Source organism: Typopeltis vanoorti, chromosome 19, assembly GCF_054136105.1.
Source record: "Typopeltis vanoorti isolate ZY-2024b chromosome 19, IOZ_Tvanoo_1.0, whole genome shotgun sequence".
NCBI classification, from domain to species: Eukaryota; Metazoa; Arthropoda; class Arachnida; order Uropygi; family Thelyphonidae; genus Typopeltis; species Typopeltis vanoorti.
The window spans coordinates 30,334,486-30,356,302 of NC_143567.1; the positions used below are offsets into that span (position 1 = coordinate 30,334,486).

General features: G+C 34.5%; 1 protein-coding gene across 4 annotated transcripts in view; it reads left to right on the plus strand.

Annotated features, from left to right (window-relative positions):
- LOC150095960 (uncharacterized) overlaps positions 1-21,817 on the plus strand; it is a 219,608-nt gene that overhangs the window by 85,089 nt on the left and 112,702 nt on the right. For all 4 annotated transcript variants that reach the window (XM_090409130.1, XM_090409128.1, XM_090409127.1 and 1 more), the window contains one exon: positions 17,312-19,861. In XM_090409130.1, coding sequence (XP_090265256.1) covers positions 17,312-19,861 — 2,550 coding nt within the window. The remainder of the gene's footprint in view (positions 1-17,311; positions 19,862-21,817) is intronic.

Genomic DNA, 21,817 nt, shown 5'->3' on the forward strand with positions numbered 1-21,817 from the left:
ATACCGAACTTGTCAGCTGTCAATCACACATCAAACTTTCGGCGAGCATGCGCACTCCATGAAACTGGTAAGCAAGAAGTTAGGTATAAATAATGGCTGATATGTTGTCTCCGTTAGCAACGAGAGAGAATGTCTTCATAAAAACACAAAACTTAATATTTTAAATTACAAAAAATTTCCTGTAAGTAATACAAATATCAAATCCAGTAAGTTCATCAACTTTTTAACTGCTTTACATACACTTTTAACAAAACAATTTCCATAACGGTGCCCGTTATGGAAAACATAATGCGTGTTATGAAAACAAATCGATTTTTAACAGATCGATCCCGGGAGAGTGCCTGTGGGGGGGGTGTTAAAATTAATCCACAAAAAAAAATTCCACAAATTATAATCGTAAAATTGATTGAGATATGTAATCTTACATCCGCGACCCTGGGATGCTTTGTCTGCTGTCTTAAAATTTTATTATGGGTTGGTCAGTTTTGGCCGATGGCGGGGTAGCCATAGAACACATGTTTTATTGCAGTAATAAAACACGTTTTCCTGTTTTTGGTTCATCTTTTTCTGATTTGTGAACAGTGACCGGTTAGTTTGCCTTCTGTGTGTAGTGAGTCACTGAGTGAAGTGTGAATTGTAAATAGTGAAACAAATTTGAACAGAAAAATACATTTTTAAAAGGTAAGTGTATGTGATTTAATATTATTTTACTTGTTAGTTTTATGATTTTTTTGCTTTTAAACTGATATAATTTAATTTAGGATTAATTAATTAGTTGATTTTTAATAAAATATGCCGGTCAATATTTATATATATGAAATTGTGCTAAAAACGATGAATTCTGAATAATTTTTATCCCCGAGAATTAAAGATCATTAAAATTGATGCAAAATGAAAATAATGTATTTATAGTTTACATTGAAAAATAATTACATTAAATAAAAAAGCTAAAAATCGGTTATTGATGAAATTATTTGTCTCCAAGCTTTGCCCCCCCCCCCTAAAAAATTTTTTTTTTTCCCTGCAGATGCACGGCCATTCATACGGTCAAATTGATGTGAAATTTGTGTGTGCTGCTGGTTGCATAACCCACATGACAGCACACCCAACTGAAATGTGCACGCGACGCCACTGGTATTAACATACTATAGGTTTACATAAGCCTCTTGTGGGTGGGAACAAGATAAAAAATTGTCAGGACTCCAGAGGTATCAGATCTTACATTCTCCACTTCTAAGACATTTTAACGACATTAATCCACTTAGATCTTGGTCTGCTAATCTTTTTCATGCCGTTTTAGTATCACACTTCTTTGCCAACCTCTCACACATTCCTGAATTCTAACGATGTCAAGTTTCTTCCCAACTCCTTCAATTTTCATATATTGTCATTAATGTCATCTGTTCACTTCCACAATTTTTCTCAGAATCCTGACATTTTTGGTCGTCTAGTCTGATCCATCTGTTTGACTTCTAACGCAACTATCAGATCAGTAAGTTAAAATTGGACCATTACAAGCCAGTGATCCAGAAACACAACTTTAATCTACTACACACACACAAATAATAATAATAATTTCCTTGCCCAAAGTATCAAATCTACTAATAGACAGTTGAACTCTGTTCTTAACAAACACAGAAATAATGAGATCACATCTGTAACGAGCAAAATGCCACAATGATTTTAATGTATGCATATTCATACACTTGCTCATTTTTATAACGAGCATACTACATGGATATACTACCCGGGCAAACACTGTCAATTCCAATTTTTGGAATTCACAAAAATGAAAGTAGCGACTTAGCTTTTATGACCAGCTGCATTGAGATTATGGGCAGGATTATAACCTACTCTTCTCCTTAGGAACCATCGCCGGTCTACCTACTTCTCCAGCAGTCTAGCATCTGGTCCCTCCTCCCTCACTTTATCCAAACAGTGCCATGACTGTAAAATAAGTTAAAATCAAACCCTTCCATCAAAAACATGTCTACTAAAAGAAAGTGTCTCTCTGTTCATGAAAAAGTTGAAATTACAAGTTTAGAATGTAGTACTAAAAATGGTTTAGTGTCTAAAAAAGTTTTTCTCTTACAAACATCAACGAAGCATCGCATCAAATGGTTCACTACACAAAGAAGTGATGGATTCTCAACAAACAGTGTGATCTTGAAAGCTCAAGCAGAAAAATTTCCTACATAATTTGGATGCAATAATTTTGTATGTATTTATCAAAGCTGTATAACTGAGAGGAGACCATACAGCCTTTAAAGGAATGCAGAGAACCAACCAGGGCTTTTGAACTATTGTCCAAATCTTAACTTCTTGTGGTGCACCTGGTTAATCTACCTGGATACTGAACGAACAAGGATGGACTGACAATTTAGGATTTAGCCAACCAAATTGTATTCTTATTGGCTTAAACCACAAATAAAATGATGGTACAACATGACAGAATTTCATGCAAGCTGGGGCAGGTTAAACAAGGTCCCTGTTGTTTTTGCCAGGGAATCAGGGCGAAAAGTCGGCTGCTGGAACAAATCCTGAAACACATCCCAACATCAGAGTTCAAGATCAGTGCTATCAACACAAGAAGCTTGAAAGGCAAAGAAATGGAACTAGCAGAAGAATTGGATAAGTACCAGATTGACATAATAGGGGTAACTGAAACAAAAATGATAAACTGGTGGGATCTTTCTAAGCAATACATACAAAATGTTATATTCAGGCAATAAAATCAGGGAAAAGGAGTAGCTATAGTATACAACACTAAATACGAGGCTAATCTTCTCGAATGGCAGGCAATATCAAGTAGAGTGTGGGCAAATATCAGAATGGGGAACTGGACAATGAAACTTATTTGTGCCTATGGTCTTACTAAGTTAGAAGTGAAGGAATTTTTTGAGGCTTTAGAGAAAGCAACTGACATAGTGAAAAAAGAAAAGTTGGTCCTTGTCAGAGATCTAAATAACATAGTAGAAAATGATTGTCAGACATACAAAAATATTTTGGGAAAATTTGGAGAAAAGAGCAACACTAATAATAATGGCAAATACCTGTTCGATTTCTGCTCAGGACATGGACTGGTTATTACTAACGCAATTTTCCAACATAAAAATGTCCACAAATTCATGTGGAGAGAAGAGGCAAGGAATAAGAAAAGTCTCATTGACTATGTTATTGTTGATAGTGATGTTTTCTCCCTGGTGCAGTTCACTAGAGTGTACAGAGGATTTGAAATTAGAAGTGATCACCATTTAGTCTTAAGCAAAATGAAAAGAAGAACATGTAAGAAAATTTTAAAGCGAATAAGAGTTGAGCAGCTCTCAGATGTGAACTATAGATTACAATACAAAAACATTATGCACGAAAAAATGATAGAGTTTGAGAACAGCAACCAAACCTAGGAGATTCAGTAGCAAGCCCTGGAGAAAACATTGACTAATTCAGCCAGAGAGGCTTGTGGTGAGGTGACTGCAAGGATAGAAAAATCAGAACTCCATGGTGGACATAGGAAGTTAAGAGGCAGTGAAAGAAAAGCATATAGAAAGTTCTTGGCAAATAAGTCAGCTTGTGTATTTAAGAGAATAGAGAGACAACTGTAAGAAAGCTAAACAAAAGTCATCGGAAGAACATAGAAAATAAATATTTTAGGAATGTGGAAAAAATATTCTTAAGGTTGTGGAAATAGCTCAGAAATGGAGAAAAGAGTGCTGTAAAAGTATTTAGAAATGATAAAGGTGACATGAAAATTGGAGAAAAGAAACCCTTGTGTATGTATGTTGGAAGTTTTTCCATTTGGTTATACTATAAATTAAGGATATCAAGAAATTATATACTTGGTTTAATCCTTTATCCAAGTGTACGCAAACAAGTTTGCGGCTGAACTATTTTCAGGATTGGGGCAATATGTATAAAGAAGCTAATGACTTCGCATCACTTGCATTAGTATCCCATAATGCAATGCACATCTCCTTGCAGACATGTATAATGCTGTGAATTATGGGAAGGCTCACTACCACACTTTTTTATACAAGTTGCTCAAGTCCTGAAAAGAGTTCAGGTGCAAACTTGTTTGCTTACACTTGGATAAAGGATTAAACCAATTACAGTAAAACCCCTTTCTTACACTTTTCAGGGGACTGATGGAAAAAAGTGCAAATAGCAAGAAATGTAAAAAAAGGCTAAAAGATAACTTACTGCTAGTATGTGAGTCTACATACTAGAATACAAAATTTGATGACTGAAAATAAACGAATTTACAATGTACTTACATTTATCTATTTCAAAAAAATCTTTAATTGTTGATGTTTTTTTTTTTTTTTTTTTTTTTTTTTTTTTTTTTTTTTTTTTTTGACTTAGCGCCAGATTGCTTTGCATTGATTTCAATGCTTGACCTGTTTTTTACTATTGTGTTCAAAGTGGACACAGAGAGTCCAAGATCTTATGCTAAATGTACACATGTTCCGGCATGCCAATTTACACGTCGCAGAATTGCCATCTTTTCTTCTACCGAAATACGTTTTCTGTCTTTTTTCTCCATGTTACTAACATGGATAATCCGCCACCGCAACTTTCACACGCTAAATTACATTGCAGAAATTCTGCAATATCAATTCGTACTGTGATTGAAAAATCACGGTATCGCTCATCACTACAGTACTGCTGCATGCGTGCAAGTCACCGTGATGGCGGAAACGAAACTACAGCCGAAAGCAACGCCACCTGAGAACAGAAATGCGCAGATTTCTGCTGAAATCGATTCAAAAATCGGTATTGTCACTGAAAAAAAAAAAAAAAAAAAAACGCAAATCACGGGAAATAATGTCCACATCAAGTTGTTAATGGTGGGAAAACAATATATCATGAGAATAGGCCTTAAGACGGGAGCAACAGAAAATGACGTAAATTGCGGGAACGTAAAAACGCGGTTTTACTGTATATAATTTCTTGGTATCTTTAATTTATAGTATAACCAAGTGGAAAAACTTCCAACAAATTATTATTACTATTATTATTATTATGTGACACCTCAAGGGAGTCCACAGACTCATCGAGGGAGGGCACCTACTCTACATCTTTCTCTGTCCCCACCTCTCAATCTACCAACTACACTAATGCCATCTACCATCCACCACCACGACTTCCACAAACAGTCCCCAACATCCATGCCCACGGTGGGAGTCGAACCCGCATCCTTTTGGTTGGAGAGCGGATAAACTAACCACTTGGCCGACGGAAATTACTCTAATCCAGAGTATTTTAATAAAAAGGTGTGACATCTTTTGGCTACTGGTATATGAAAAATATGACTCCTGTATTACTTCAACCTTAGTATCACCTGGGTCTGGCTCCCACTGAATGAGATCTCAGTAAAGGTCAAACGGTCTGGGTAGTGACCCTTCCTATAATGCATAGTATTATACATGTCCACAAGGAGATGTGTTTGCATTATGGGATACTAACACAAGTTATGTGAAGTCATTAGCTTCTTTATTCAAGTTGTCCCAGTCCTGAAAATAGTTCACTCGCATACTTGTTTGCTTACACTTGAATGAAGGAATAAACCAAGAAAATAATTTCTTGGTATCTTTAATTTATGATTGATGCATGGAGTAATTACTTTGAAAAATTACTAAATGAATCAAGCTTGCAATCAAGAATACATTGCCATACTTGGAGCAGAAAAAGCCAACAAAAGCCTGAAATGCAGAAAGGCAGCAGAAGTAGATGACATTCAACCAGAAATGCGGAAGTATGGAGGTATAATAAAAGTATTGCATAGTTCAGAATGCCTGGACAGAGGGATGAAATCCAGATAATATAGAGTGGAGCTCTCATAGTACTCTTATACAAAAAGAAACTAAAACTCAATGTGAGAAATAGAGGTATTTCCCTACTGAGTGGTCCTGGTAAGATTTATGCTATTATACTTGAGAAATGGCTAACAAAGATTGTGGAAGGGTAGCTTGGTGAAGAACAAGCTGGATTGAGGCTAAATACAATCAGATTTTCACTTTACGACAGATAGTTTAGAAATCATGGGAATGTAACAAGGATTTGTATTTAAGTTGTGTTGATCTGGAAAAGTCATATGACAAAATGCCAAGAGGAAAACTATTCAAAATGTTATAGTTAGTGGTGTAAATGGGACATCATACCAAGCAATGCATAATTTCTACTTAAGCTTTAAGTCAGCAGTTAGACTAGGAGGTATGGGAAGATGGTTTGATATTAAATCTGGTGTCAGTCAAAGATGTATATTATCCCTTCAGTTATTCATTATCAATAAGAATCACATTGTGAAGGAAAATGGTATTAAACCTGATATCAAAATTAGAGATGCTCTTTACTTCATGCAGATGATATTATACTTTTAAAAAATTCAGGACAAGCCTGCAAGAACTATTGTAATAAATTTCGTATGAGAATCAGCAATAACCAGGCAAAGACAATGAAAATAAGCAGAAACATTGAAAATATCAATTGCCTCATGAATGCAGAGCTATAGAACAAGTAAAACATTTCAGCTACTTAGGCACAATGTTTTGCGAAGATGGAAAATTAAAAATGGAAATAGACATCAGAATCAACAAAGGGGGTATGGTTGAAAGTCAAATGAATAAATTTATATGGAATAAGAGAAAAATTAGTGAAAACACTAAGTTAGCTGTAATCAAGATAGTGTTTAAACCAATTTTAACTTATGGATCTGAAAGTTGGGTTAGAAATAAAACAATTCACTAAAGACTAGAGACCACAGCTATGAGAGTCCTGAGAAAGATTAGGGACATGAACAGATGGCATCAATGGCAATATATTAAAACTGAAGATATTAGGAAGGAACTTGACATTGTTAGCATCCAGGAATGTGTTAGCAGAGCTAATCTCAGGTGATACGGTCACTTAAAACAGAATGGAAGAGAATAGATTTGCAAAACAAGTGTTCTCTGGCAGGTTGGCAGGAAAAAAACCCAGAGGAAAAGCAAGATATAGGTGGATTGATGCAGTAAAAAGTGCCTTAGAAGACAAAAATATAAGATCTGATAATATCGGAGTCTTGGCAGATAATAGATTGATTTGGAGGAAAATTGTTACATGAAAAGTTTTTCATGTAATACTATCATATCTTGTACACCCCTTGAGGGTACATGTCAGGAATTTGATGATGATAATTTTTTAATATTTTATTTATTTTATTAAGTTATAGTAAATTTTTTTTAAAATATTTCAAATTTATGTGCAATAAAAAAACATTTCACAAGATCCACAAATATACCATTAAAAGCAAAAAATAATTACAACCTTGAAAGTATCTAATTATTTTATAAAAGGAGGAGCGATGACTGTGTTTTTTTTTTGTTTTTTTTTAATTGCAGATCATCATCAAATTCCTGCCATGTACCCTCAAGGGGTGTAGAGGATATGACAGTACTACATGAAAAATTTACATCATTACTAACTTCCTATCTACAATTTTCCTTCAAATCAGTCTGTTGCTTGTCAAGACTTCAACATTATCAGATCTTATATTTCTATCGTCTAAGGCACTTTGTACCATATCAATCCACCTATATCTTGGTCTTCCTCTGGGTCGTTTTCCTGCCAACGTGGCAGAGAACACTTGTTTTGCTAATCTTTCCTCTCCCATTCTATTTAAGTGACCATTCCACCTGAGTAAATCGACAAAACTTAAATACAGATCTTTGTTATATTCCCATGCTTTCTCGACTATTTGTCGTAAAGTGAAGATCTGATGCTGACAGCCTCTATTTGGCCTGAATCCAGCTTGTTCTTCACCAAGCTTTTCTTCCACAATTCTTCTCAACCGTTTCTCAAGTATACTTGCATAGATCTTGCCAGGAACACTCAGAAGGGAAATACCTATGTAATTCTCACATTCAGTTTTATTTCCCTTTTTATATATGGGTACTATGAGAGCTCTACTCCAATCATCGGGAATTCGTCCCTCTGTCCAATCTTTCTGAACTATGCAGTGCAGCCACTGTAAGACTTTTATACCACCATATTTCAGCATTTCTGGTCGAATATCATCTACTCCTGCTGCCTTTCCACATTTCAAGCCTTTGATGGCTTTTTCTACTTCAAGTATGGATATGTGTTCCTGACTGCATGCCTGGTCAGTGTTTTTTATCACTGTGCTGTCATCACTGCTTGTTTCATTTAGCACTTTTTCAAAGTAATTACTCCATACTTCAAGGATTTCTTTTTCTCCTGTTTTCATGTCACCTTTATCATCTCTAACTCCTTTTACAGCACTCTTTCCTCCATTCCTAAGCTTCTTCAACAACCTCCAGAATATTTTGCCACCTTCTTGATATTTATTTTCTATATTCTTGCCAAAGTCCTCCCATGACTTTTGTTTAGCTAGTTTTACACAGTGTTTCGCTTTCTTACATTTGTCTCTGTATTCTGTAAGAGTAAAAGCTGACTTATTTGCCATGAACTTTTGATATGCTTTCTTCTTTTCCTTCACTGCCTCTTTAACTTCCTGTGTGTCCACCAGGGAGTTCTGATTTTTTTTATCCTTGCACACAACCTCACCACATGCCTCTCTGGCAGAATCAATCAATGTTTTCTTCAGAGTTTGCCACTGAATCTCCAAGGTTTGATTCCTGTTCTCAAACTCTTTCATTTTCTTTTCAATTGCAGAACTGAAAGGAAATAAGAATTGAACCATTATTACATAAACAGTCTTATTCAACATCAGTATGTGAAATACAGGTAACCCTCATGTAACGCAGATGTTAGGTTCCATAGAAATCCCACGTTATGTAAATCGAGTTATGCGAGACTTGCATCACATAGAAAAAGTAGGGTTATGTTCAGAGGTCATTTTTTTAAGATTATATAAACAATGACATATCCAACAAACATATATTTTTATTTAATTCAGGTAATTCATGTAAGTTAAGAAAACATATTAACTATGAAACAAATACATAGTATAAAATTATAAATTGTACGTAATGCATAAATGTTTTAGGCAGAATAAAGTAAAGTGTATATTTTAAATGGGTTTAAAATATACACTTTAATAACGAACAAGGACGGGCTAGCAATTTGGGATTTAGCCAACCAAATTGTATTATTATTATTGGCTTAAACCAATATAGAAAATGATGGTACAACATGACAAAATTTCATGCCGGCTGGGGCGTCACCTGGTTAAACAAGGCCCTCGTTGTTTTGGCCAGGGAACCAGGTCGAACAGCAAAAAGTCACCTACTGGAACAAATCTGAAAGCACACCCCAACTCAACATCACCAGAGTTAAAGATCACTACTATCAACATAAGAAGCCTGAATGGCAAAGAAATGGAGCTAGCTGAGGAATTAGATAAGTACCAGATCGACATAATAGGAGTGACTGAAACAAAAAAGACCAAAACTGGTGAGATCTTTCTGAGCAATAAATACAAAATGTTATATTCAGGCAATGACAATCAAGGAAAAGAAAGAGTAACCATAGTATTCAACACAAAATATGAGGCTAATCTTCTTGAATGCAGGCAATCTCAAGTAGAGTGATGTGGGCAAATATGAGAATGGGGAACTGGACAATGAGACTTATTTGTGCTAATGGCCCCACAGAAGGTTCTACTAAGATAGAAGTGGAGGAATTTTTTAAGGCTTTAGAAAAAGCAACTGACATAATGAAAAAGGAAAAGTTTGTCCTTGTTGGATCTAAATAGCAGAGTAGGAAATGATTGTCAGACATACAAAAATATTTTGGGAAAATTTGGAGAAAAGAGCAAAGCTAATAATAATGGCAAATACCTGTTGGATTTCTGCTCAGGACATGGACTGGTTATTACTAACACCATGTTCCAACATAAAAATGTGCACAAATTCACATAGAAGAGGCAAAGAATAAGAAAAGTCTCATTGACTATGTTATTGTTGATAGTGATGTTTTCTCCCTGGTGCAGGACACCAGAGTGTACAGAGGATTTGAAATTGGAAGCTATCACTATTTAGTCTTGAGCAGGATAAAATTGAATTTCATATTGAAAAGAATAACATGTACAAAAGCTTTAAAGCGAATAAAAGTTGAGCAGCTTTAAGATGTGAACTGTAGACTAAAATACACAATGATTATTGAAGAAAAAATAAAGAGTTTGAGAACCAAACCATGGAGATTCAGTGGCAAGCCTTGAAGAAAACTCTGATTGACTCAGCCAGAGAGGCATGTGGTGAGGTCTGCAAGGATAGAAAAATCAGAACTCCATGGTGGACACAGGAAGTTAAAGAGGCAGTGAAGGAAAAGAAGAAAGCATATCAAAAATTCCTTGCAAATAAGTCCGCTTTTCCTCTTAGAGAATACAGAGACAAATGTAAGAAAGCAAAACACTGTGTAAAACTAGCTAAACAAAAGTCATAGGAGGACTTTGGCAAGAACATAGAAAATAAATATCAAGATGGTGGTACGATATTCTGGAGGTTGTTGAAGAAGCTTAGAAATGGAGGAAAGAATGCTGTAAAAGGAGTTAGACATGATAAAAGTGACATGAAAACATGAGAAAAAGATATCCTTGAAGTATGGAATAATTACTTCGAAAAATTGCTAAATGAAACAAGCAGTGATAGCACAGTGGTAAAAAACACTCAACAGGCATACAGTGAGGAATATATATCCATACTTGTAGTAGAAAAAGACATTAAAGGCTTGAAATGTGGAAAAGCAGCAGGAGTAGATGATATTCGACCAGAAATGCTGAAGTATGGTGGTATAAAAGTCTTACAGTGGCTGCACTGCATAGTTCAGAAAGCCTGGACAGAGGGACGAATTCCCGATGATTGGAGTAGAGCTCTAATAGTACCCATATATAAAAAGGGAAATAAAACTGCATGTGAGAATTACAGAGGTATTTCCCTACTGAGTGTTCCTGGCAAGATCTATGCAAGTATATTTGAGAAACAGTTGAGAACAATTATGGAAGAAAAGCTTGGTGAAGAACAAGCTGGATTCAGGCCAAATAGAGGCTGTCAGGATCAGATCTTCACTTTACAAGAAATAGTTGAGAAGGCATGGGAATATAACAAAGATCTGTATTTAAGTTTTGTCGATTTGGAAAAGGCATATGACGAGGTGCCAAGAGAGAAGCTATTCAATACGCAACAGTTATATGGTGTCAACAGGGCATTATATCATGCAATACTTAGTCTTTATTTGAGTTGTAAGTCGGCAGTTAGAATTGAAGGAAGTACAGGAAGATGGTTTAATGTTAAATCTGGTGTGAGACAAGGATGTACATTATCCCCTCTGTTATTCATTATCAATATGGATCACATCATGGAGGAAAGTGGTATTAAACATGATATCTGAATTGGAGATGTAAATATCAGCTCTTTGCTTTATGCGGATGATGTTATACTTCTGAATAAATCCACTATAAGTTTGCAAGAATCCCTGACTAAATTGAATAGCTGTTGTAATAGATATGGTATGAAGGTCTGCATTAAAAAGACAATGAAAATAGGTAGAATTGTTGAAAATGTTAACTGTGTTGTGTACAGGGAACCTGTGGAACAAGTAAAACATTTCAACTACTTAGGCACAATTTTTACTGAAGATGGTAAATTAAATATGGAAATAGACAACAGAATCACAAAGCTGGTATAGTGGGAAGTCAATTTTATAAATTCATATGGAATAAGAGAGAAAGTAGTCGGAACACTAAATGAGCTGTATGCAACACAGTGTTCAAACCAGTTTTAACTTATGGATCTGAGAGCTGGGTCAAAAGTAAAACACTTCATGAAAGAGTAGAGACCACAGATATGAGTGTCCTGAGAAAGATTAGGGCATGAACAGATGGCATCAATGGCAATATCATATTTAAAATGAGGATATTAGGAAAGAACTTGACATTATTGGCATCCAGGAATGTGTTAGCAGAGATAATCTCAGGTGGTATGATCACCTAAATAGAATGGATGAGGAAAGATTAGTAAAACAAGTGTTCTCTGCCAGGTTGGCAGGAAAACGACCCAGAGGAAGACCAAGATATAGGTGGATTGATATGGTACAATGTGTCTTAGACGATAGAAATATAAGATCTAATAATGATAATATTGGAGTCTTGACAAGTAACAGAATGATTTGGAGGAAAATTGTTGATAAGAAGTTAGTAATGATGTTAATTTTTCATGTTGTACTATCATATCTTGTACACCCCTTGAGGGTACATATCAGGAATTTGATGATGATGATCTTCTTCTTATTGTGCTATCTTCTATCGAAGGTCAGCGATCATCTTGGCGAACAAACTGCGCTCTTGTGCTAATCTGAGCAGTTGTGCACTGCTCTTTCCTGTCCACGTCTTGATGTTGTCAAACCATGATATTCTTTTTCTTCCTCTAGTTCCTTTGCCATCAATTCTTCCTACCAAAATAGTTTGTAGAAGTTGGTATTTGCTGTTTCCCATGATGTGTCCAAGATATGATGTTTTTCGTTTCTTGATTATTTGTACAAGATGTTTAGCTTTGCCAATGGATTTTAAGACATCTTCATTGGTAATTTTTTCTGTCCATGATATCTTTAGCATTCTTCTGTATAGCCACATCTCAAAGGCTTCGATTTTCTTGATGGTTGTCGCCTTCAATGTCCATGTTTCAACTCCATAGAGCAGAATAGACCACACGTAGCATTTCAGCATTCGGCATCTGACTTCCATGTTTTGGTCTTTATTGCAGAATAGTGCTCTCATTTTCATGAAGGACTGCCGTGCAACTTCAATCCTTGTCTTTATATCTATTTCTGGATCCCACCGTTCATTAAGCCAGCAACTAAGATATTTATATCTTGACACTTGATCAATATTTTTCCCATTGAGTGTCAGTTTCATTGATGAGGCTGGATGTTTGCTGATGATCATGTATTTTGTCTTGTTGATGTTTATATTTATTCCCATTCTTTGGCTTTCTATGTATACTCTGTCAACGAGTTTTTGGAGATCCATAATGTTATATGCAATTAGCACGGTGTTATCTGCATATCGTAGGTTGTTAACAATCTTTCCATTTATTGTGATTCCCTGTGGACATTCTTGCAGTGCTTTTTTAAGGATTACCTCTGCATATGAACAGGAGTGGTGAGAGCACACATCCTTGTCTCACTCATCTTTTGATGTTAATATCACTGGTGGTAATGTTGTCTAATTGAACGGTAGCTGACTGATTCCAATACAGATTTGTTATTAGTCTTATGTCTTGTTCGTCTAGCCTTATTTGTTGAAGGATTTCTATTAAGTTGGTGTGTCTGACTTTGTCGAATGCTTTTTCAAAATCTATGAAACACATAAAGACAGATTTCTGTTTTTCTATGCATTTTTGTATCAATATTTGGGTACAGAAAAGGGCCTCTCTAGTACCAAAACCATTCCGAAAGCCGAATTGTATTTCACTTAGAGTTTCTTCACTTTTTCTATAAATACGATTCTGAATTACTTTCAAAAATATTTTTAATGTTTGGCTCATTAGACTAATAAGTCGGAAGTCACTACAGGAATTCGCTTTGGGTTTCTTTGGGACAGTGATAAATGTAGATTTGAGCCAATCTGATGGAAATTCATCACTTTCAAATATTTTATTAAATAGTTTTTCAAGAAGCTTGATGTTATCTGGTTCTATTAATTTTAAAAATTCTGTTTGCACACCATCTGGTCCACTGGCTTTTCCTGTTTTACTTGTTTGTATAGCATTCTCTATTTCGCATTTCATGATTGCTGGTCCTTGAATGTTATCTTTTATATTTATAGGCTTCTGTCTAGTATCATTGAAAAGTTCTGTTACATATTTTATCCATATCTGTGCTTTATTCTCTTCTTCTAGAACTATTTTTCCATTTTCGTCTCTTAGAGACACTATTTGCTTTTTTCTCAGTTTTCCAGAAATTTCGTTGATTTTCTTATACAGATTGAAATTATCATGTTGTTTCTGAAGTAGTTCAATTTCAGTACATAAATTTTTCATCCAATTTTCCTTGGCTTCTTTTATTTTTTTCTTGATGATGTTATGTGTTTATGTATACCTGGCTAGGTCTTTGTTTTTATACATTCTTCTTGTATCAATAAGACAAAGAATCTCATTTGTCATCCATTCCTGTTGTCTTATATTATTCACATAACCTACTTCTTCAATACTTGTTGTTACGATGGCATTCTTTAAGCTATTCCAAAGAGATTCCACACTTTTATTTTCTTCTATGTTAATCTGTTGTAATCGCAGGTTAAGCTGTGTCTTGGCACTTTTATTTATGTTCGGGTCTTTCAGTTTTTCTACATCAATTTTCTTTTTCTTATTTTGTGATTTTTGTGATGATGATGATGTATATTTTAGTTGTCATCACTCTCTTCAAAACTAACATTTCGTAGATGTTCTTTATTTACGAGTGGCTGGACGTCGTCATCACTTGAAATCTTTTGGACATCATTTGTATAATTCTCATTTCATACTTCGGCTGGTTTAGTTATCAAGAAGTGAGTAATAAGACCTTGCTTACCACTATGCTGCAATTTTTTATTAAGTTCATAATATGGAGCTAAACAAATATGCAGTTGCCTCGTGAATTTTCCCGAGCGCCTCATTGAGAGATCATTATCCATGATATAACTTTCTTGCCAAGTCCAACCTTTCTGCTAATTTCTTTAAACTGAATTCTTTAACGGATTCATCAGAATCTTTGGCAGAACTTTCCCCGCCATTTGGTTTGACGTCATCTATTGATTATACCAGTTCCTCCTCATTTAAATCTATTTCCCCATCAATTAATTTACTAATATCATTTTCAACTATATCGCAAAAGCACTCTAAGTGGTTACTTAAAGCGCTATAAAAATAAATTTTTTTACAGAAAAAAAACATTTCATATTGTATGTAACTTGCTAGAAAAAAAGTGTTCAGCTTGAGATTAACACTCTCAAGATTTTTAATGCGCTTTCCTGGCAGAAAATGAAGACAATTTTCAATAATAAACACTTCATACGGTAAACAATTGACGTACATGCGTGCTGAAGGGTATTTCCTCTAAAATAAATTTGTTACTTATAACTACATCTGTGATACGGCAGACACAAATTTAATGGAGGTAAGATTTGATTTTTAAGTCGCACATTGAAAAAATATATGAAGAGATAAAGGGTTATCGAACCCGCATTGTTTAAGTACCGCGTTCAACAAGGGTTACTACAATTTCAGACCGCGTTGTATAAGTACTGCATTATAAGAGGGCTACCTGTATTTGCAAGTTCAGTAAAATGCTTGATAATTTGAATGTACGTTCCATGATTCTCAGGACAATATCTTATTAATTTTTTTTAAAAAATATAGATAATATAAGGGAAATGGCCCTGTGAACACATGCAGCTACAGCCATAGAATATACATGGAAGGCATAGGGCTAGTCACCTTATCCTTGGGATGGGTTTGACTTAGGATAGCTCTGTAGCAGGCCAATAGGCCTAACACATAGAACGAAGAAGAAAATATAGGTGAAAGCACTTCATCATACTAATATATACAACTTTAGGTTTCTAGAGTTGTGGTGGGAATATTGATTGCAATGATTGCCTTTGTTTTCATTGGACTTTTTTGCATATATTTTACCATGGTATAATCGTAAAATAGACAATGCTATATGGTGCAGAAATCTACCTATGTATGTTATGTAACATTGTTAGAAGCAAAATAAACTTGAAAAAAACATTGCTTTTGAGATTTTCTGTACCATGAAGACAGTTAATAAAGTTTAGGTTTTATACAAAAAGTCATCCTAAAAGTTGGCATGTCTGCCAGATAAGTAGTGTAAATCACAGCCTGGTGCAAATGTGTTAATAAGTTTATCTTTGTTATTAGTATTGAATATGATAGCTATTCTCAATAACATCAGCAGCATTGCCATGTTTCTTTTCTCTTGATACTTCTTACATTAATGCACTTATATTCACTTTGATGTTGAATTTCAGTTTGTTGCAGTAGCTGACAGAAACAATAGCAAGCTTGTTTGACATGGGGGGGGGGGTTCACATGCCATTTCATGCATTGTAATATGATTTTGTTTTGGAATTAAATGAATACAGAATACAATTTATTTACTTGAGTGTCAGATTGTCACTCCATCTTTGTTTGTTCAGTATCCAAATGAATACCTAACACCAGGGTGCACCATGTGAAGATGGTGTTTATACATTTGACAGAAGCCCTACTCAGTCCTTACATTGCATAAAGACTGGAAACCTCCCAGTTCTGACCTTAAGTAATCTCTTCTCTCCCCCCCCCTCCCACTTTATATAAATAAAGACTGTATATGAATAAATAACCAACCACGTAGCTGATGTTGCTTTTGATTTCAAATAGGCTTAAGTAAAGTCTAAGAATCTGAATGTTATGAGTTCACAAATTTCTACATAAAGCAAGCTTGTTCTCAATAGCTTGGTATAGATTCACGAGTAAGATGTGCTGTATAATTGCTTTATTTCCATTGAATTGAAGACAAAAATAGCCCAAATACTTTAAATTAATTATTATAAGATGCTTTAAGCAAACATGAGTTATCAAGGAAAAACTTTACAACAGTTCCATGTGGAGAAAATGGTCAGTTCTTCAGAATGAAAGGGGAGAATGAGAAGTTGGTTAATGTTAAAGATGAACTATATATCATTGTTGTTCAGCAGTTGCTCATGTTTTTGCTTGCTCAGAAGAAAGTGGAGAAATTCTGGCAACTGGGTAACATTCATGAAAATATCTATAAAAATGTATAATCCTGAAATAGTGTGCAGGATCTCTGATATAGGGGAATCTTCTTAGGTAATATCAAGCATTCTTAAGGAGGTTAATTGTGTTTGAACTAAATGTGAGAATATTATTATAATGATTCATAATAAGCCAAGTTGCCAGACACAGGAGTTTGTCCTTAAGTGAATGGATGAGGATTGGTGGTTTAAATGTGGTTTGAAGATATTTATCACTCGTTATCATTTCTGGTGTGGGAGAAAAGTATGCTTTTTCCCCAGATGTTAAGGGCGAGAAATTGCTATGGTCTTTATCAACTTATTTGGAAAAGCTTAAAAAAAAAAATAAATAAATGTCCACTATAGAAATCACCAAATGTCAATTAAAAAGCAAGGGCTTTTTACTCACTTAACTATTGTCAAGATATTTTTGTATAATTTTTCTTAAGAAATATGAATATTGCATTATCCATAAGAAATCACTTCTAGTTTATTTTTTATTTATTTATTTAAGATACTGTTATTGAAAATTTTAAGCCTTTTCCTCTTGCTCTCTGCTAGGAAGTGACTCCCAGACGGTCTGCAAGAGCAGCTGCAAAGAGAGAGACATCACCAGTTGCAGTAGGTGGAATAGGAAGATCAAGAAGAAGTTCAACTGCTGCACAGACAGCAGCATCTGTTGCTGAATCACGAGTGACACGAAGCAGAAGTCAAAGTACTCGCCGTGGTAGTACCTCATCTGATGGGAGAAATAAATCTGGTAAAGAAGTTACTTTAGAATCCCCAGCATCCCGTGTTAAATCTTCTCGTCGTAGCACAGGACGAATAAATTACAAAGAAAGTGATGGAGAAGAAGAACTTCCTGTTACAAAAGGAGAAGAAGAAGAGTATAGTGTGGACGAAGATGCAGAAGAATCTGATTCTGAAAATTATAGTAGAAATAGAGGTAAAGGAAAGATACCTGTAAAGTCTCCTGTCAAAAGTGAATCAGCTAAAGGAAAAACCCGAACAACTCAGCAGTTTTCAAGGGGAAGAGGAAGGCCATCTAAAAGTAAAGAGGAAGAAGCAGAAGAGGGAGAAATGAATGTGGAATCTGAAGAACTTAAAAATGAAGTCAAAGATGATGGTTCAGATGGGTTAACACCTCCTCCTGCAAGGAGAAGGAGTAGCCGGGGGGAGGGGAATGCAGATTCAAAGGGTACGGTTTCTACAGGACGAAGAGCTGTAAGAACTAGGACAGAAACAGCTCCTTCAGAAGTGAAATCTTCTAGGAGAACACCAAGGAGTTCAACTACAACTGATTCTTCATTTACAAGACCTCAAAGGAGTGCCCGTGGCAAACAAGTAAAGGAAACTGCTGATGAGAAAGAAGATGAAGACTTGAAAGATGAAAATGTTTCAGAGAAGTCAGAAAGTAATCAAATCATAGAAACAGATGATACATCAAAGAAGAGAAAATTAGAAGATGTCACAGAGAGTGAAGAGGTCTTGAAGCGACCAAAAATAGATTCTTCAGTAAACCTTGATCAAAATATGGATGAGGAGTCCCATCTCATGGAATCTGAGCAAATCACTTCAAAAGAAGAGTCTTTTTGTGGTGTTGCAAAGTCTCCTGAAAATTTGACTGAAAGCCAGGAGGATAGCAAAGTTAAGTCTGAAGAGTCGCAGAAATCTGAACAAGGTGAAAATGTAACCACTGAAGTTTTGCAACAGTGCTCACCATTAGCATCAAAAGAAACAAATGACACGAATAAAGGAGACTCTGAATTACAAAAGGAAAAAGAGGAAGAAAGAGAAGAAGAGTTTGAGGAAGGAGCAGAAGAGGAGGAGGAAGAAGAACCAATGGAAGTAGATAGTTCACCTTCACCTGTGATTGAACCTAAGGAAGAACCTAAGGTTGCAGAAAAAGTGGGGGAACCTGTTTCACCAGAGAAGGATGGTGATAAAGATATTGTTTCTGAAATTGATGAGACCAAAAATAAACCTATTGAAAAAATGGATGCCCATGGGGATGCCAAACCAGGAAATGAATTAAATATTGTTATATCATCAACAGAAGAAAAAGAAACCTCAGAAATTTGTACTCCATCTCTTACCATCACTACTACCACTTCCACTGCCTCCATCACAGATAAATCTGATAAATTACAGAGCATTCGTGAAAATATTGAAAGTGCTGACAAAAATTCTGAATGTGTTTCTTCTATACATCCTGTAGGAGAAAATTCAAATAAATCTCCTCATGCAGACTTATCTCTTCCAGATTCATCAAAACAGAGTCCAGATAATAAAGATAATTCATTTGAACCAGAATATTTAGAAAAGAAGTCACAAGAATTACCTTGTGATGAAGTGGAAGCTAATGAAAAATCAAACTCGTTATCAGAAAAATCTGAAGAGAATGTTACTGCTGAAATCAAAGATGTAGAAAAAGATGCATCTGAAGTTAAAGTGAGCACCCATACCATAATTGATGGCATTTCTCAAGAAATGGTGCCTTCTGTGCCTGTACCTGAAACAGCAGATGAACAAGAAGGGCAGGGTGATCCCTTAACTGTGAATGGGGAAAATACTGATAAAAGTAATAATGCAGATTTATCTGATGAGGCTATTTCAAATTCTGTAAGATCTGAAATAGATGCAGAAACAAACATTGCTACTTCAAATGCTGTTGATAACGTATTTCCAAAAGCTAATGGTGCTCATGACGTGCATATTGACTTACCAAAGCCACATGAAGAATCCCCTTTACTTACTAATCGAAACTATGTATATAATCCTAATTTTGATGAAGACACTAGAAAATCGCTGAAAGATAAAATGTTTGGTTTTGTATCTTATAACCTTGGAGTCACAGTCAAGGATGATTCTTCACAAAATGAGAAGTTTATAAATGAATTAAGAAGGCTGCAGGCAGAAATAATTTGTCTTCAAGAAGTAAAAGCTTCTTACCTTAATGAAGTGCTTGAACCTAGTTTAGATGCTCTTGGGTATAAAAATGTTGTCAGTGTTCCAGAAGGCCGTGCTGCTGGATTAGCAACATTCTTCAAGAGCTCTTCCTTCCAGATGATGAACTATTCGGGAGCTTCCTTACAAAATATTATTGAAAAGGTAAGACTTACTGTTTAAATTATATGGTTAATTCATCAATTTGACATTCAGTTTTTTTGTAAAGATTTTGTAATTTAATGGATATTACAAAAGTCACAGTATAATATTTCATGTTTTAGGCTGATATACAAAATAAATTATTAGTGTTGACTTTTTAATGGATTTCTGTTATCTGAAATTACAGATAACAGAAAGGTGTTACTTGTTTTTAAATTCTCATTCTGTTGCATCAAAATTCAATATTCTGAAAGAATGCATCAAAGATTAAAAAACTCAGTGATATTTATCTTGTAACAGATTATTCTACTTGCTACAGAAATGTAAAGAAATATATATATATATATATATATATATATATATATATATATATATATATATATATATATATATATATATATATATATATAAGGAATTAATGACTTCTTAATAAATTGGAAGGTGAGAATAATTGGATGATGAAATGGGGTGAAGAACACCTCACAAGCATGATCAAAGTTTGCAAGTATCAAAGGCAGAATAATTTGGTCATGAAATGCGATGAAGAAGAAGAACATCTCACAAGCACAAAGTTTGCAATTATCAAAGGCAGAACTCTGGGTATTCATTGTAGAAGCAACAAATGTAGTTTAATTGACAAATGCTTGATTCCTTAATTTTGTAGAATATCTGCTATTTAGCAAAATTATTTCTTAAAATTCACATGTTAACACAAGAAAAGGATGAATAATCCATTTCTTGTGTTATCATGTGAATTTTAAAAACAGTATGGCACCAAGTATCTTATAAGCAACAAATTAGCAACATGAAATTTTTCTTACATTTTTTAAATTTGGCAACTTGATTTATGAGGGAAATGTTTGGTATTGTGACCACCTCATTATGTAATTAAAGATCTGCATGTCTGAACATGTAAAAGATATCGAAAAAAGAAGAGAGCATAAATAAGGCCTTAAATTCCACACAACCATTTTTGGCCATCAAGTACAGGGTGTTTCAAAAAGACTGTCCCGATTTGAAAATTGTATATCTCTGCAACCATGAACCACAAATGAATGCGACATTGAGCATTTGTAATTGTGGTGAGTGAAACTTTAGGCAAAATAAATTATTTGGTAATTTATTTTGTAACTGTATCACATTTTCATTATTAAATATAATTATTTGAAATCGAGTCATTCTTTTTGAAACACCCTGTATTTTGGCAACAAACAAAAAAAAAATGTCAGTGTATAACTTTTTTTACAAGAAAATTTAAAGAAGTCTTGCCAAAGTTTACTATCCTTACACAATGCAATAAAAATCAAGGCTTAATTTTGCATGAAGTATGATCTGCTTTCATCAAATTTAACTGCCATGGACCTAGGATATAGCATGTGTGATACCAGAGAACTTGATAGCAACAACTAGCAATGTTCCAACACGCATATAGTAATGATTTTACAATTTATATTCCGGTTTATCAATCATATATTACAGTTGTGAAATTATCAAAAACATCTAATATGTGTAATTAATTTTTGAAGGCTTTTCTTGTGTAAAACTTATGTACCAGTACTCTGATGATTCAAGTCTTATGATTTACAAAACTTGTTGTGTTTTAATTGTTTATTTTTTATTAAATTCTTTAATTGCATAATAATGTCTCAATACCGAAAACTTCCCTCAGAACTGATAAACCTCAAAAACTTAAGTTTGCAGCTGTTGATATATAAAGAAAGGGAAAAGTGTTAATTTGTAAAATAATATATGTAAACCTTTCACTAAATAGATAATGCTTTGTATCTTTTGATTAGTAATTTATTTAGTAATTGTTTGTATAAAAGAAATATGTATAGCTTATGGCCTGTTGTGAACCATTTAATCACGATATAAATGAATATTGTGATTAAACAGTTCATAACTAACCGGAAGCTATAAGGACTTGCCTCTCAGGATTTACTTTTATTTCTGTTAACT